General features: G+C 42.5%; 2 protein-coding genes across 3 annotated transcripts in view; both read left to right on the top strand.

The window, feature by feature from the left end:
* The window catches only part of LOC115386028 (GTPase IMAP family member 7-like), a 632,686-nt gene extending 616,274 nt beyond the window's left edge, over positions 1–16,412 (top strand). Inside the window, exon 4 of the transcript XR_003931244.1 lies at positions 16,267–16,412. The gene's annotated coding sequence lies outside the window, so the exon portion shown is untranslated. The remainder of the gene's footprint in view (positions 1–16,266) is intronic.
* LOC115386033 (GTPase IMAP family member 7-like) lies at positions 7,986–11,111 on the top strand. 2 transcript variants are annotated; one of them, XM_030088222.1, is made up of 3 exons: positions 7,986–8,025; positions 8,238–8,376; positions 9,451–11,111. In XM_030088222.1, exons 2-3 carry the CDS (start codon positions 8,370–8,372, stop codon positions 10,323–10,325), a joined length of 882 nt encoding a protein of 293 aa, XP_029944082.1. In that variant the 5' UTR covers positions 7,986–8,025; positions 8,238–8,369; the 3' UTR covers positions 10,326–11,111. The 2 variants fall into 2 exon arrangements, with proteins under 2 accessions (XP_029944082.1, XP_029944081.1); XM_030088221.1 differs by lacking the exon at positions 7,986–8,025 and having other exon boundaries at positions 8,237–8,376.
* Positions 16,413–16,968: the final 556 nt, after the last annotated feature.

The raw sequence follows: 16,968 nt of genomic DNA, 5'->3' as shown, positions 1-16,968 counted from the left end.
GAAAGAGTGAGAAACTCGTGGAAAGAGAGAGAGACTGTCTGGAGGGAGGAGAAGGTCTGCAGACAGAAGTGAAAAAGTAACTAATCTCTCCGGCGCTGCCCCGCGATTCAGAAACAGAAAAAAAAGGCTAAATAAACTTTAATACTTAAAGATAATGGACTGACAGTGTATGTGCTTAATTTTCTCTAAATAATCCGTAATAAAGGAGCAGATAAACAGTCTGTAGAGCCGGAAAAGCTGCTCGAGGCTGCATGGATCACCGCGCCTGCATGAGACGCGCACAGCTGAGCTCAAAATGTAGCATGGGAGAAAGCGCGTCCGCATCGGTGGTGCGCGGACCTTCCAAAGCGGACGCGGAAACGCGTACATGTGAAGCATGGACGGGCCTGCGCTGAGCAGAGGGGGGAGGGGCAGCCTGATACACACACAGCAGCAGCAAGGTGAGCACAGGAACGGGTCAAGAGAGGAGAGAGAGTGCAATACGGAGGACAAAAAGAAAGAAAGTAAGTGAAAAAGAAATGAGTCAAAGCAGGAAAAGGAGCCAAATTTGGGCTCATTTTAATTATATTGATGGCTCCAAAGCAGAGTGCATTGTCTGCAAGAGCAAAATTTCATACAGAGCTGGCTCAACCAACAACCTCCACAGGCACCTGAGAACTGTCCACCCAACAGTTCCACTGGAGAAGCGACCAGATGAACCTGGTATTAATGAAGGTGCCAGTGTGTCATCTGTAACTGCTGCTGCTCCTGCTGCTGCTGCAGTGTCAACAGCATCATTCAGCAGCACACCACCACAGCTGCCTAAAACATCAACCCAGAGCTCAATGAAACAGCTTTTGGAGAAGTCTTTGACCCCTGCAAGACAGAAAAAAATTGATGAAGAGCTGGCTAAAATGATTGCACTGGATTTTCAGCCATTTTCAGTTGTGGATGACAAGGGTTTCAGAAAGTTTACACATGCACTCAATCCAGTGTATTCCATTCCAAGCAGGAAAACCCTCTCTCAGAAAATGATCCCAGACCTGTTTCACCGAGAACGTGCTTCGCTGCAAGAGAGGGTTGATAAAGCCACAGCAGTTTGTCTAACAACTGACAGCTGGACATCCCGAGCCACCACATCCTTCTTGTCAGTGACATGTCACTTCATTGAAGACTACAAAATGGTGTCCTGTCTTCTGGATTGTTTTGAGTTCAGTGACAGACACACATCTGAGAACTTAGCAGAGGAGCTGCTCAGAGTAGCAAAAGAGTGGAATGTGGAAAAGAAAGTGGTTGGTTGTGTTACTGACAATGCAGCGAACATAACCAAAGCAGTTAAAACCCTGAAATGGACCCACCACCCATGTCTTGCACACACAATCAACCTGATTGTAAGAGATGCTCTGAGGGTGATGAAGCCTGCTGTGGACAAAGTCAAGGCAATAGTGAAATTTTTCCACAGGAGCACAACAGCCACACACAGGCTCAAATCAACACAGCAACAGATGGGCATGCCTGAACTGAAGCTCAAACAAGATTGTGTGACAAGGTGGAATTCCACCTGTCATATGCTAAAACGGATTCTGGAGTCAAAGGATGCAGTCATTTCTACCCTGGCTGTTGTCAATGCACCGGTTGATCCTCTGAGCCAAGAGGACTGGGAGGTACTGTAGGAGGCATGCACTGTTCTGGAGCCATTTGAGCAGGTCACAGTGGAGATCAGTGCAGACAGGTGTAGTATACAATTGTTATCACATTATTATTATTATTATTATTATTTGGTGTTGTTGTGGAATTACTGGAATAAGAAGTATATTAGACATCACCATAGATAATGATATACACCTCAAAATAAAACAAAGCATAATATTAACACCCATTTATTCTTTTTCAGCTATGTTACATCCTCCAAAATGTTAATCCTGTGCAGGGGTCTGCAGAGAGTGACAGCTGAGAACCAGACCAGCGTAACCACAGCAAACGTGAAAGAGCTAGTGGATACTCTCTGTGCAACCATGGACAGAAAGTTCCATCGAATGGAATACAACACTGTTCTGTCAGAAACCACCATTCTTGATCCGCGATTCAAGAAGCTGGCCTTCAATGACACTAAAGCATTTGATGAAGGTATTCAGAGAATAACTACTGCAGCAGCAAGGTTCAGCCAGCCAACTCCACTGCCAGGGGGCCAAGAGGGACCAGAAGATGAGCAAGAGAGGCCACAAGAATCTGCTGTTTGGAGGTTCTTCGAAGAACGAGTAACTGGGGACTCTACAAGAAGGAATCCTTCAGCAGATTCAATGATGGAGGTGAGATCCTATACTTGAGGAGCCCCTTTTCCCGAGAAGTGCTGACCCACTAAGCTGGTGGGAAAGCAAGGCTTCAGTCTACCCACACCTCACACATGTGATGACACGAAGACTGTGCATTGTTGCAAGATCAGTCCCCTCTGAAAGAATCTTCTCGAAAGCAGGTCAGATAATCACTGACAGAAGAAGCTGAATCAGTCCCTCAAAGCTGAGGCACTTGGAGTTTCTAAATGCCGAACTTCAGTAAAGACTGCTGATCTTTTTCTTTTACACATTTTAATTTATATTTTTTGCGTGTTTTTCAGGGGTTCTGTGGTGTTTCAGTCTAAATTGGTTAAAAGTTGAATTGTAAATAGTTAAAAGTTCGTGTATTTTATAGTTTATAGCACTGAAGAGTTAATATTTTCAATTTAGATTTTGTAGTATTGCATTTTTTCAGGGATTCTGTATTGTTGTTTGACTTTAAATTTGTTGAGTGCATAAAAAGCTAAAATTGTTTTGTATTTTATAATTTATTTTTTGTAGATCTGTAAATATTTTAATTTATATTTTGTGTGTTTTTCGGGGATCCTGTGTTTCACTTTAAATTGGTTACGTATAAAAAAGCTAAAAGTTTATTCTTGTATTTCATAGTTCATTTGTTGTTGCACTGAAAAGTAAATATTTGTAATTTACGTTTTGTTGTGTTGTGTGTTTTTCAGGGATTATGTGTTGCTTGACTTTAAAGTTGCTTAGTATAAAAAAGTTAAAAGTTTAAATTAGTTTAAAGTTCACTGTAGAGTGAAAAAATAAAAGCTATTATAATATAGAAGGATAATACATTTTGTTTTTATTAATTATTAATTCATTTTGTGCATAACGTTACATTATTATTGGTAATTTATTGATTAAAGCAACAAAAAAAATCTGAAGAGCCGTTTGGGAGCCAAAGAGCCGGCTCTTTTTAGTGAGCCGAGCCGAAAGAGCCGGTTCTCTAAAAAGAGCCGGAATTCCCATCACTAGCCGGCATCGCTGCACTACGATTCCCAGAATGCCTTGGGACCGGTCACATGACCAGACAGCCGCTAAGCGCTGCGCGCTTGTAGCTAAGCGACTCGGACGTCAAACATGAAGCTCCCAGGTACATTATCCACCATCGTGATTAAAAAAGAAAGACGCTTTTGGCCGAGTTGGTAAGCAGCTTACAGTCAAGTCCGCACCGACCAACTCGGCCACTCGAGAGCCCCCCCGCCCGCGAGGCCGACTTGGCGAGATGCCGACTTGGCTTGATGCCGAGTTGACTGTATCCCGGGGCGGTGCCGAGTTGGCCGGGGCTGACTTGGAGTGGTGCCGACCTGACTGTATCCCGGAGAAAAGTGAAAGCAGCAGTGATTTTACACGTACAAAAAAATACACAATTCTTCCACTTTACAGGGTTGGAAAGTTTTTTTTCCCTCAATAATTAGCACTGAATTGCAGCAATAAAATGTGAAATGTCCAGCGTTAACAGACTGTATTTACATATACTGAAGAGAACAGAGTACCACTAGTATCTTGGTATATTTTTCATTGGCTTTTGAAAAAATATGTGAAAAAATATATTCAGAGAGCAGTTCCATTCACAGAAGAAAGCAAAAATAGAAAATTGTGTCAAAGCACAATAATTTAACTGTACAAGCAAAGTCTTTCAACAGACATTTTCTGAATATCTTAACAAAATAACAGCAATGTATCTGAATATTTTCCAGAATTGCTGTTCTCAACCTTCAAGAGGAGATGAAATCATTTATTCAAGACACAAAAAATACATTGCCTCTCATTTACTGATGTAGACTGGGCTGTAAATTCAGAATCATGTGACCCTGTAGGCATTTTTGAGGAAAAGTGGGCAACCAGCATTTTTTGAAAGTTCAAGGTGTCCCAAACAAGAATCCACCGGTTGCCCTTCAAATCAGGCCCCTGATTTTCTATATTTCGTCCTCCAAGTTATCCCCCTTCCATGGTAATTGGGATGTTAGACACTGTTGCCTATCCTGGCTAAGGCTCATAGTTAGGGCACTTCCCAGTGTTCAGTAATGTTGTGTTTGGTGTCATTTTAAAGGGGACATTTGCAGGTTTCATTCAAATCCAATTATGAACCTTCCTGACACACATGGTGGTCACCAGAGCTCCTCAAATCACAAAGAACTTTTTTTTTTTCACAAATTCCGCCTAAGTTATTTTCTTTGTTTTAGCCCTGTGGTACCTAGGAATACCAGAGACACAAAAACAGATACTGAAATACTGACTTGCCTATGGAGTTTCAGAAAATGTATAATATCACCATATTATTACAATCTGGGGGATTACTGTGAGCTTGGAACTCGACGAGGGAGTTACTGCAGACAAGAGGCCAACATGCATGCTGACAGCTTTCATTACTTTGTATGTATCCATCTAAAGTAACTAACACTTGTTTTTTATTTGATGAAAGTGTTTTGTAAATCAATGAAGTTATTTGAAATCAGTGAATTCCATAGATTTAAGCTAGTTTCTATTTACGAGCTGGCTATTACTAATTCTTGGAATTCATTGATTTCATTGCTGGTCTATAGCTTACTTATCACCCAACCCAAGTTCATTCAACTTTGTTCATTATGTAACTAATATTTTGTATTTATCTTTATTAAATTACCTTTGTGTTTATAGTTTACAAGTCAATGATGTAATTCTGAAAAGTCTATAAGATTTTAGCTAACTATAGCCCAGCTAGCAGGCTATACCCATGAGCATGTGGCAGAGGTAGTTATTAATAGGTAGTAATAACAACTATTAATTAGTTATTAGTCCTACTAGTTCCATTCCAGGATTGATGGACATTTTAATAAACCACATGAACAAGCATGGGAGGTGGATCCACCTTCCATGCAAATTGGGAGCGACATCGTAGAGCCTGTCAAGAACTTTGTGTACCTGGGCTCCATGGTGACAGACAGCGGGGACCTAAAACCAGAGATTGATCGCAGACGAGCCCTGGCAGCATCTGCTCTGCAGTCCCTATGGAAACCACTCTGGCGGCACCGGACCATCTCACGCACGAAGAAGCTCCGGATTTACAGATTAGCTGTACTCTCCATCCTGCTTTATGGCTCAGAAACGTGGCCCCTGAACGACACTCTGGCCGCAAGAATCAATGGCTTTGATAGCAGGGCTCTGAGAACCATGGAGAACAGTGAAGTGCTTAGAGCCGCACAGGCCAGCCCTGAGCATCTTCCTTGGTCGCACAACACCGCACCCGCTGGCTCGGCCATGTCCTTCGTCTACTCCCAGCACATCCGACACGAGCCATTCTCCAGTTTGACCCAGAGGCTGCAGGCTGGAGACGACCACAAGGGAAACCCCGGACCCGATGGCTCAACGTCGTTGCGGGCGACCTCCAACAACACAGAGTTGCTGTGGAGGATGCAGAGCAGCTGGCACAAGATCACCAGCACTGGAAAAATCTGGTTCACCTGGTCGGCTCAACGCACCAAGACGGGATACCCTGACCCTCGCTGGAGTACTAAGAAGAAGAAGACATTAACAAGCTGGCTAAATAAGCAGTATAATTTCTGTTTCAGCGTGATCATGGAAGCTGCTGGCACTCTGAAGGAGACCACTCTCTAGCTCTAGAAGAATGTCTCATCTGTCAGGAGACAAAAAATGAAAAGTTATCAAAAAGAGGACAGCAGGGGTTTGACACAATAAAAGGTGCTGCACAGGCACGAGACAAACTTTTTGATAGAGACAACCATCCAGCAATTGATCGTATAAAGAAACTGTCTATAACAGATGTGGAAAAACTCCAACCCCAATGCTAAGAAGTTCAACTCCAACTGTGAGAGAGACACCAACGTCTTGATTCTGCTGATCGCCTACTTCCACAGAATGCCATGCCAACAAATCTGGATGAAAGCAGGGACAGCAAAGAACAGAAAGTACATCCCCATCCGTGCAGTTGTGGAAAAGCTGCAGATGGATGAAGAGGTTCTTGAGCTACTTCCAGGTTTCCATGCACTCAGTGGGAGTGACTCGACATCATACATTTCAGACCTGTTGGAATGTGTTTAGACAGCACAGCCATCTACTCAAGGGGCTTGGTGAAGATCCTGAGCTTATTGACTCCACCATCGTGGATGCAGAAATGTTTTTTCTGTAAACTATATGGTGCAAACAACACAAACAACATCAGTGAAGTCCGTTTGGGCCTGTTTGTTAAAGGCATGACCATAGAGAGACCCACCCACCAGAGACGCTCTGAAATTTCACATCCAGCGTGTTCACTTCCAGACTTTGGCTTGGCGGCAGGCCCACCTGCAGTACCCGGTGCTGCCACCCCCTGAAAATATGGGATGGAAGATGGAGAACAACGTGCTTGTTCCTGAACTCATGTCGTTGCCTGCAGTTCCAGATGCCTGTGAGGAGCTAGTGACCTGTGGCTGCACAACTGGATGCAAGACAGCCCGGTGCGGCTGTAAGCCAAACCCATACACTGCATCTTATCAGTGCCGAAAGTCAAATGACGTTTGCATGAATATGTAATGCACTGAAGGAAAAAAAATATGATCACAAAGAACCTGTAATGCTGTTTTGATTTAATCATTACTATTTATATTTGTAATTAGTTGCTATCTTCAGTAAATTTTACTGTTTAAAAGGAAGAAAAATGTCTACCTGGCCTTTGATTATCATTGTATTAATATTAGTAATAATATCATTACATCTAAACAATTGGTGTGGGGTTATTTGTTTACATAATGCTGGTGCAAAGAATGAAAGGAGGTGAATGGGCCTGAGCAGGTTACTGCTATTTTAAGGCTCACAATAACCTCTCACAAAGAAATATCATACATTTCCTGTATGTTCCTATCTAGTATTGAGACTGTTGGCTTTTGGATCCTTGATATCCCTTGATCCCACAGGGATAAAATAAACTATATAGTTTATGCGAAAAAGTGGGAAAATGTGTGTAATTTATGGTTTAAAGAGGTCATGTGACCTCTGTGTTTGACAGAAAGATACAAATATGGGCTTAAATTAAAGGCTAGAAGGTCCCCTTTACAATGATACCAAACAATCATATGTATAATATTAACAAATATAAAATTGATAGCAATTTCCAACTTGTGAGATTAATCAATAATTATGCTAATTAATCAATAATTATGACTAAACGGTAACTTTTACAGCTGGGCAACTGGCATAAATGGATTCAGCACTAAAAAATCATATAGAAACAATGCTTAAAATGCTTTTCCTCAAAAATGCCTACCATGTCGTTTTCTAAGGGGCTTTTTCAATTTTTGGTCCTGACTAATGTAGGACGCTGTTCATTTCTTTACTGCTGGATTGGTTGAAGCTGTTAAGCCACGCCCACCGCTGCACGAGCCTGACATGAGTACTTCACGTGCACCACGGAACTCCTATTTGTCAACAGAACATAAAGTTTGCGGGTCTATATTACAATACTTGACCTCCTCAGTTCTCGTTGCACCTTTCTGCTTCCTCCTTTCAGCTTTTTCTGTTCGGACAGTTTGTGTTCCTTCATTTAGACGCTGATTAACTCCATCAGCTGGCTTGCTGGTGCTGCGCCCTCCAGCAGATGGCGCCCTAGACCACCGCCTCAATCCGTCACCAAGAGGAAAGAAACAAGATCGAAACCGAAAGTAAAGAGACTGGAGTCTTTATTTAGACTGAAAAGTTGTCGACACTTCACAGCTCGACAGCCGTCTGGACTCTGGTAAGAGTTTCTACATTATCCAAGGCTTACAGCACGATTCTATAACAAAAGAAAATGTTGTCTGGAGTTTGAAATTATTCACATTCTCCTGAAGAGATTGTTAAATATTTCAACATTCGGCAGTTTGATGTTTTCGTCCAGCACAGGATAATCTATGCAACAGTAATGTGTGCAATTGTTATTCAGTGTGTGTTTGTTTGATCATACTGCAGCCAGCAAGAACAAGATTTAAAAAAAAAAAAAGACTCAAGAAGCAACTCGGAACAAGAGGAGGAAGAAAAGACTCACAATCAAGACTTCTTCTCAACCCAGTCGTGTTTGCATCAATTCCTCTTTGAGACAGAATGGAAGGTAGGACACCTTTATTCCTCATGTAGTACTGCTGTTATTGATCAGGTTCAGAACCAGAGAATATATTCTAAACTTATTCGTCTTTATGGCTTTCTACACACTCACACTCCAAAAACATGTTGAAAACACAAAGTTACCTTCAGCTCTCTCTCTGTCTCTCCCTTCCTCAGAGTGTGTTTGAAGCAGTTTGTCTTCCTTGTTTTACAAATATGTTATTTCTCATGTGGACCGTGGCCGATTGAGCCCAGTTTATAATCACAATTGTATTTGTTCAAAATGCAAAAATGAACAAAAGACTGAGGTTGCTCATATTTGTGTGTTTTTTCCCCTTCCTGCACCTCATGTCACTCTGAGTTATTTGCTGCTCAGAAATGTGCAGTTTTTACAGTTTTTTAGTTGCCGAATTGTAACAGACTAATATAAATGAAGTAAGGTGAGTGAGTTATAGTTAAAGAAAAATCTCATGAAGTATTTGTGAAGGCAGCAGTTTATAAACAGGCTCATACTGAAAAATAAATGTAGTTACCAAAATGAAATATTAAATAAATATAGTGAACTGAAATGACATAATATTTGGCTGGAAAAACTGAATTTTATATCTAACAGTCACAAACAATTGTTAAATTTTGAAATGTTTTACAATTTGCTTCCATGCATGGCCTCAGCAAGAGCATCAACTTCTTTCCACAAATAAAACTGAATATTTCTTTTTTAAAGTGCAAACAGTATATTCAAAATTTTGACCAAAGTACTGCTCTGTTAATACAGAGCGCATTGTGTTCATACAGTTGCATTTTCTTTGTGCTCTTCAATTCTGTGTCTTGCCTGTCACTTGTTTACTGTTCATTATTTCCACTGGGGAGCAAATTGCGGCAAGACAAATGATTTAAAAGTGGCGGGGGAATCTTCAGTGCATTTTTAGATGTTCTGGCTGCGCTTGATCAGCAGCAGCGTCAGTTAACACTTAACTCCTCTGCTTCTTGTTGCTCTTGCTTTGAAAACAACAAAACACTCTGGAAAAGTATGGAAATATATATCAATGACTTACTTTGACGTGATTTTTTTTCCCCCTAGTACAAAACGCGTGGAGGATTGTGATGCTGGGAAAATATGGATCTGGGATTAGCAGTCTGGCTAACACCATACTTGGAGAAAACCACTTCGAAATCAACAGTTTAAGTGACTTAGGAACACGTTTTTCTCAGAGCAAAACCAAATCTGCCCAGGGCAGAGTCCTCACTTTGATCGACTCTTCTGGATTGTTCCTCCCGGGCAGGTCTGAGGAGGACGTGGAGGCCTCCAGACTCAGCTGTATGATAGAGTGCGCTCCGGGGCTGCACGCTTTTCTCATCGTGCTCAAAGTGGAGAAATTCACAGAGCAGGAGGAAGACATCATCACACAAATCTGTGAACTGTTTTCTGAAGACGCCTTGAAATATGCAGCGGTTGTCTTCACTAAGGGGGACCAGCTGCCCGAAGAGACGAAGATCAGTGAGTTTGTTGCTGAGAGCAAGGCTCTGAGTGAGCTGGTGAGGAAGTGTGGAGGGCGCTGCCACGTCTTTGATAACAAATACTGGAAGCAAACCCAGCAGGATGAGTACAGAAGCAACCAGTTCCAGGTGGCAGAGCTGCTCAAGAGCATAGATCAGATTGTGAACACGCACAGTGGCAGTTACTACACCAATAACAGGCTTCAGCAGGTGGAGAGTGAAATCCAAAGAGAGCAAAAGCAGATCAGAGAGTCTTCAGAAAACATGGTGGAGGAAGTGATCAGAGAGCAGGCTAAAAGGAGGGTCTTTAAGTGGCGGCTGAAACGTTACCGATGCTTATCTTCTATGTGCAGATGGGGGATGCGCCTTGTAAGGGGGTTCACTGCAATTGTCTTTGGTGTGATCGGTTTAAAACTGATGAAGTCTTTATATGAAAGAATGTATGATCCACAGAAATGAGCACTGAAGAAGTAATGAAATAGAAAACCTGGATGAACCTTTCAGATTGTAATTTTTTTAATGGGATCAATATCTATTGACCAGTGAGGCTTTCATTTGATCTGTGTGTTTATTGTTGCAGGTCTGAACTGATCAGAAATCACACTTTAGTCCTCAATGCTTGAGAAAAGACAATAAAATATGTCATAACTTCAGTGATGATTCCAAATGTGTATAAACTGTTGACTTTAATTCATTATATACAACATGCATGCATTTATTCTATTGTTCTATATTCTAAAGTCAGTTAGACTTCTTTTTTTTTTTGCTTTCAAACAATATCGAGGATGATTTTTTATCACTTGGCTGTGAGTGAATTAAGCAACAATAAAGAAGCTTCTTTGTCACAAGTGTTTGATTTTTTTTTTTTTACTTGGAGACAACTTGCAGTTGTCTTTGGTGTGATTGTTTCAAAATTGATGAAGTCTTTAAATGAAAGAATATATGATCCGTAGAATGAGCACTGAAGAGTAATGGAACAGAAAGCCTGGATGAACCTTTCAGATTGTAATTTTTTTTTTCAGTGGGATCAACAGCTATTGACTGGTGAAGGGTTAGGGTTCTAAATGTGTAGAAACTGTTGACTCACAGTGTCTGTGGACTTTAATTCATTACATACAACATGCATGCCTCTGTTCTATTTCGGTAAATTCTAGAGCTTGCTGGATCTTTTTATTTGTTTTTTGCTTCTCAGACAACATCTGCATGTTTTTTATCACTTGGCTATGAGTGTATTAAGCAACAATAAAGGAGTTTCAATGTCTGAGTGTTTGACTCTTTTTCACATTTCTCTGCAAAGCTGCTATTTTATTTACTTCAGTGGAAATACAGATTCATGTGTCAAATATAGACTTTCTAAATTGTGTTCACTTAAAATTCCCACTGATGTAACAGCTTCCAAAGTAATTTGCAATTTCAGTTACATTCACTTGTTTAATCATTCATCCACACCAATGGAGGCAGCTGCTTTTCAAGGTCCGTCTATGTTTGAGGTTCAGTGTCTTGATCAAGATAAGTTTATTTGTTTAGCACCATTCCTACACAGCGGAGTGCGGCGCGGTGTTGGACCAGGGGATGGGGAGGCGGTGCCTGCATGCTGCGTCGGGAGCCGTGAGCCGACCCCCCAACCCTGGGCCCGGGACAACAGACCCGTTTGTCCCCCCCTGTCGGCAAGCCTGCATGCCAGAACCAGCAAAAGAATTGTGCAAAGGATTTATTGGAAATCACCTGACAAGAGACGGGAAACGAAGCAGTTTACTGTAAATGGAATCTGGAATCTGGAACCGCCTAGTTCAGCTCCTATCAGACTGCATCCACAAGAAAGGGATTAAAGCATCAAACTCCAACAGAAACAGCAGGTCAGAGCAAGAAGACGAGTAAACAAAGCTCACAAGACACTTTCTCAACACACTCATATTTGTACAGATTCCTCTTGGGACTGAATAGAAGGCAGGACTCAATGTTGTTATCTTATGTTGTAATGTTATTGTCGTTGATGTTATTGGGTTTAAATTTTGTCATAGAAAGACAACATTCTGAAGGAAGGTCACACTGCCAAAACATGCTGCAAGTGCAAAGTTAACTTCTACCAAATTTGACAAGACTGCAGCTCTGTGTTCGTGTATGTGCGCGCGCTTGTTTTTCTATACTTGTGGGGTCAAATGTCCCCACAAGGATAGGAAACCCTGGCACGATGTGCCTTGTGGGGACCTTTTTCCGGTCCTAGTGAGGGGAAACAGTGTTTTCTTGACCATGTTGTTGTTACTGAAAAAAAGTAAAAGTGCAAAAACATTTCTTTAGGGTTAGGCTTTGTTGTGGTCTGGGTTAGGGTAAGGGTCAGGGTTAGGGGCTAGACATGAATGGGAGTCAATGGACGGTCCCCACAAGGATAGAAATACAAGACTGAGCGTGTGTGTGTGTGTGTGTGTGTGTGTGTGTGTGTGTGTGTGTGTGTGTGTGTGTCTGTGTCAGCGTGAGTGGGTGTGTGTAAGTGTTGGGTTGGGGTGGGGGGGAGTGAGGTGGGAGAGGACAGGGTGGGAGGGGTGGGTCGGGGGGTGGAGGGGGGGGGGGGGGGTGATGCCCTAGATCTCCGGGTGCGTGGCCGGAGCGCTGGGGGGGTACTGGCCTGGGATGGGTAGCTGCCCGTGTGGGCCGGTTCTCCCAGGTGGGTCATGGCCCTCCGCCTGTGTGGGGGGTCGGCTCTTGGGCCTTGGGCTCTCGGCTCTGCCCGCCTCGGGCGTCCGGCGACCGGGGTGGACCGGCTCCTGCCGGTCGTGGCTCCGCGGGGCCCGGGCCCTGGGACCGCCGGGGTCCCCGTCCGGGGCTTTCCTCTGCCCCGTTTCTGAACCGGAGCGTGGGTGTCTGCCGGCGGGAGCCGCTTGGTCCGGGCTCTGTGATGACCACCGGCTGTCTGGGCTCTGAGGGCCTCTCTGGCCTGCTTCTGGCCTTCTCAGGGGTCAGAGGTCATATATGCATGATCACTATCACCATCACTGTCACCATCATATTTGCACGATCATGCTGGTCTTTAATCACTCTTCACATACTGGGTTACCTTGTCTTCTTGTGGTGGTTAGAATAATGGTGATCTGTAGTAGCCCTCTCTTGATGCACGCCCTGAGTTTACTACTAGGTACTCATCTGTTCACTACTATGGTTCATCAAGGGGAAAAAAAAAAAAAAAAAAATTATATAAATGTATGGTTCTGTCAGTTTTTGTGTTGGTTGTCGGCTCTGTTTTGGTTTTGTCTGGATTGGGGTCTGGGATGGTTCTTGGTTGTGTGTGTTGCATTGACAACACTGTTTTGCATTTGTTGTGAATTTGTACATAGGTTGTGCCCCCCCCCCCCCCCCCCCCCATTCTCCCTCTCTTTATATTTCTCTCTTTTCTGTCTCTCGCTCTCTGAGTGTTTCCGTCCCGGTCCTGTCCGGCAGCCATGCCGGACGCCAGCTTTAAATAAAAGCAGCAGCAGGAGGAGATTCGTTCTCGTCCTGCTGCTAACATTAAAATCTGTTCAGATAGTAAAAGGCTACAATCATACAATATTGCACGCCCCAGCTGCTGAACAGGACAAAAGATTAAAAAAAAAAAAAAAAAAAAAAAAAAAAGAAAGAAAACATCAGCGCGACATCACTTCTTATTAAAACACATCACTGTTATAACGTTACAGAAAACATGAAATATGTGTGCTAAAGGCAGCTAATGAATCAAATCGTCATCGCTAATGTTAACATTGACAGCTATGAGTCACTAGCAAGTTAGCGCTCTATGCTAATAATATTAGCTGACTGAGACGACGGTCAATCATCGTTGTCACGAGTCACGACGTGCTTCTGTTTCAGCTGCTCATCCATCGCAGTTGTGCTGCCGTGGAAGGCAAGTTCTGTCTGGCAGATACTGCATTGCACTTTTCTCTGACGTTTTCTTGTCATGCTCCCACACTTGGGAGCTCCACCGCTGCCGGGTGGCCATGACACCAGTCTGGTGTCGTCACGGCTGACACGACTGCGCATGTGTGTCAAATACAGAAAGGCAGACGCGGCAGTGGAAAGTGCCGCGGCAGTTTCGAGACAAAAACAATTAAAAAAAAAAAAAAAAAACGACTCGTCGACTATTAAATTAGTCGTCGATGATTTTAATAGTCGACATAATCATGATTAATCGACCAATCATGGCAGCCCTAGTGCATATAGCCCATAGAGTCACATGACGTTCGTCAGGGAGCCAGTCTTTTGAACGGTTCTTTCAAATGAACGGCTCCTCAGGAGCCGGCTCCCTTCAAAAAGTCAGAAATCCCAGCTCTAATTTGTTCACACACACCACGAGAATCCATCTTGCATCGCTTGCGCTAATGTGCTCGGGCTCGGACTTCTTTCCGTCGGACCAATCACGTGTCATTTAGGGCGTGACATGAAGCTTTGACGGAAGAGGGAAGCGACGGACTGCTAATAATATTAGCATGGCTAGCAAAAACAATGGATGTCCCGACAGCGATTAAAGACATACTTGAGGATTCTCCGCCTATTTCGTACAACATGGCCGATTTGCCATTTTTAGAGCACTGCCATGCACGGCTCCCTCCGCATGAGGACTGTGGGAGCGCGCACGTCAGTCGCATGTCAGTTTGTTTACATCTGCGCAGCTGGAGCATCGTCTTTCCACATAGGATTAAAACACATTTGCAATCATGTCAGATTCTTCTTCCAATCATACATAAGAATACGATCCATAAAGTAGTGTCTTATGTGGTTATGCAACAGAAACACATTTGAATGGGATAATAAGCATGTTACCTGTCCAGCAGAAACTTTGCCACGTCGTGATCAGTCCTAAATCCCTTTTGCGCTTTGAATGTCCGCCACCTCGTAAAGGAATCTCCGAGTAAAACATGGGTTTTGCCCTTATTTTCTATGGCCTTTCTTCTATCCTCTGCCATCTCAAACAATGTTCTTTTTTTGTGGCTGGCCATCTTCGGAGGTGTTTGCGGGAGGAGCAAGCCGCTTCTGAATGAGGCGCGATGGTCGCTCCCACTGCATGTCACTTCTTAATCAATGCTCTGCGCATGCGCCGCTCGAAACCAGAGCGCGCCCAGAGGCGGCGACTCGACATGATACGTCATCACGCAAACGAGTTCCCACATTGATTGGCATTATGACTGTCCAATCACGATTTGGAACCATACAATTCTGATTGGTCCTAGGATCCTCCAGTCTGTCTTTAAATCTGTTTTGGATGAATCCTGTATTGCGTCGATAAACGATTAGCAAGAGGTTTTTTCTTTGCAGAGATTGGCTGAAACCAAACATGGTTAGGTGGGCGCACTGTGTCCTTCCGTCCAACAAACGCAAAGAGTTCTACAGCAAGTCCCTCCTTCCCTGAACGGATTTGCCGAGTGAAATCCCAGATTGACATGTGAAGCAATTCATTGCTGCACATGTCAATATGGCTTCTGCCAGGTTACACACACTCAGAAAGTGGCAAAAAAGAATGGAAAATTTCAGTCACAGGTTGTTGAACACATTTAAGTCTAGAGCTCTCCCAACATATTACTTTACATCAATAAAGTACTGTGGTATGATGACAAGACAGGACCAGCAAAAGGATTGTGCAAAGGACTTACTGGAAATCACCTGACAACAGACAGGAAATGAAGCAGTGTTCACTATAAATGGAATCTGAAGCCGCCTAGTTCAGCTCTTATCAGATTGCATCCACAAGAACAAGATTAAAGTAATGAACTCCAACAGAAACAGCAGGTCAGAGCAAGAAGACGAGTAAACAAAGCTCACAATCAAGACACTTTCTCAACGCATTCAGATTTGGACAGATTCCTCTTGGGACTGAATAGAAGGCAGGACACATTTATCCTCAATGTTATTATCTTATGTTGTAATGTAATCATCGTTGATAATATTGGATTTAAATTTTGTCATCAAAAGACAGTATTCTGAAGGAAGGTCACACTGCCAAAATATGCTGCAAGTGCAAAGTTAACTTCTGCCAAATTTGAGAAGACTGCAACTGTGTGTGTGTGTGTGTGTGTGTGTGTGTGTGTGTGTGTGTGTGTGTGTGTGTGTGTGTGTGTGTGTCACACCCAGCTGCTGCCGATGTTTCTCCTTATGTTCAAGCCACTTTGTCAGTTAACTCAGAAAGTAACATTAATTTTAGTTTTTACAGTGAAAAAATGAAAATTAAACAGAATTCTCCAGTGAATTCAAGGACATAAAACAGTCGAGTACTGCACTTCCTGTTTTACATTGCTTTCAGGTCTGAGCTTTATATTTAGAATTACTGGCAGCCGTTTTTGTCCAGCATCATGGTATATTTCTGTTTCACATCAGAAGATAATCTGTGGAACAGTAATGTGAATAATTGTTCTTCATTGTGTGTTTGTTTGATCAGACTGCAGCCAGCAAGAACAAGATTAAAATAACAAACTCACTACAGCTGAGAAAGCAAATCAAAACAAGAGGAGGAAGAAAACTCACAATCAAGATGTTTTCAGCTGCATTTGCATCGATTCCTCTTTCAGACAGAACGGACGGTAGGTCAGACACTGGAAAATGGACATACTCGTACTGTTTATTTGTATTTATTTAATGTGTACTGTGCGCATGATGAAGTATAAAGGAACATTGGGAAATTATGTTAATACATAATTTGTTTGAAATCCAGCAGCATATTATTACATATGATTCATTGTTATGTCCTCAGAGTTTGTGAAGAGAGCTTGTGAGTAGAAGCTTCCTGATTAACTTTTGACAAGATATTCTGTTGAGGAAGTTAAAGTCACTGCTCGTCCCGGCCGTCATCGTTGCCACAGTGTCATGACAAATAAATTAATTTCTTCTTCTTTATTATTAAAAGCATAAATCAGACCATCATGCTTTATCTTATCAATTCCATGGAATCCTCACAAGTAACGCATTTTACAAAACACTGAAATATGTGAGAGTTGTCAAAAATATATAAGTTACTGAAAAATCAGTTCAGATAAAGAACAATAAATTATGAAGTCTGTGATGCTTTGGCATTTCTGATTGAACGCATGTTTTTTTTTAAACATAAAATAAATGTATGAAATAAGTATTCATATTTATAATA

The sequence above is a fragment of the Salarias fasciatus genome, chromosome 3 (genome assembly GCF_902148845.1).
Source record: "Salarias fasciatus chromosome 3, fSalaFa1.1, whole genome shotgun sequence".
In the NCBI taxonomy this organism is placed as follows: Eukaryota; Metazoa; Chordata; class Actinopteri; order Blenniiformes; family Blenniidae; genus Salarias; species Salarias fasciatus.
The sequence above is the reverse complement of the archived record's forward strand: the minus strand, read 5'-3'. Positions and strand labels throughout refer to the sequence as shown.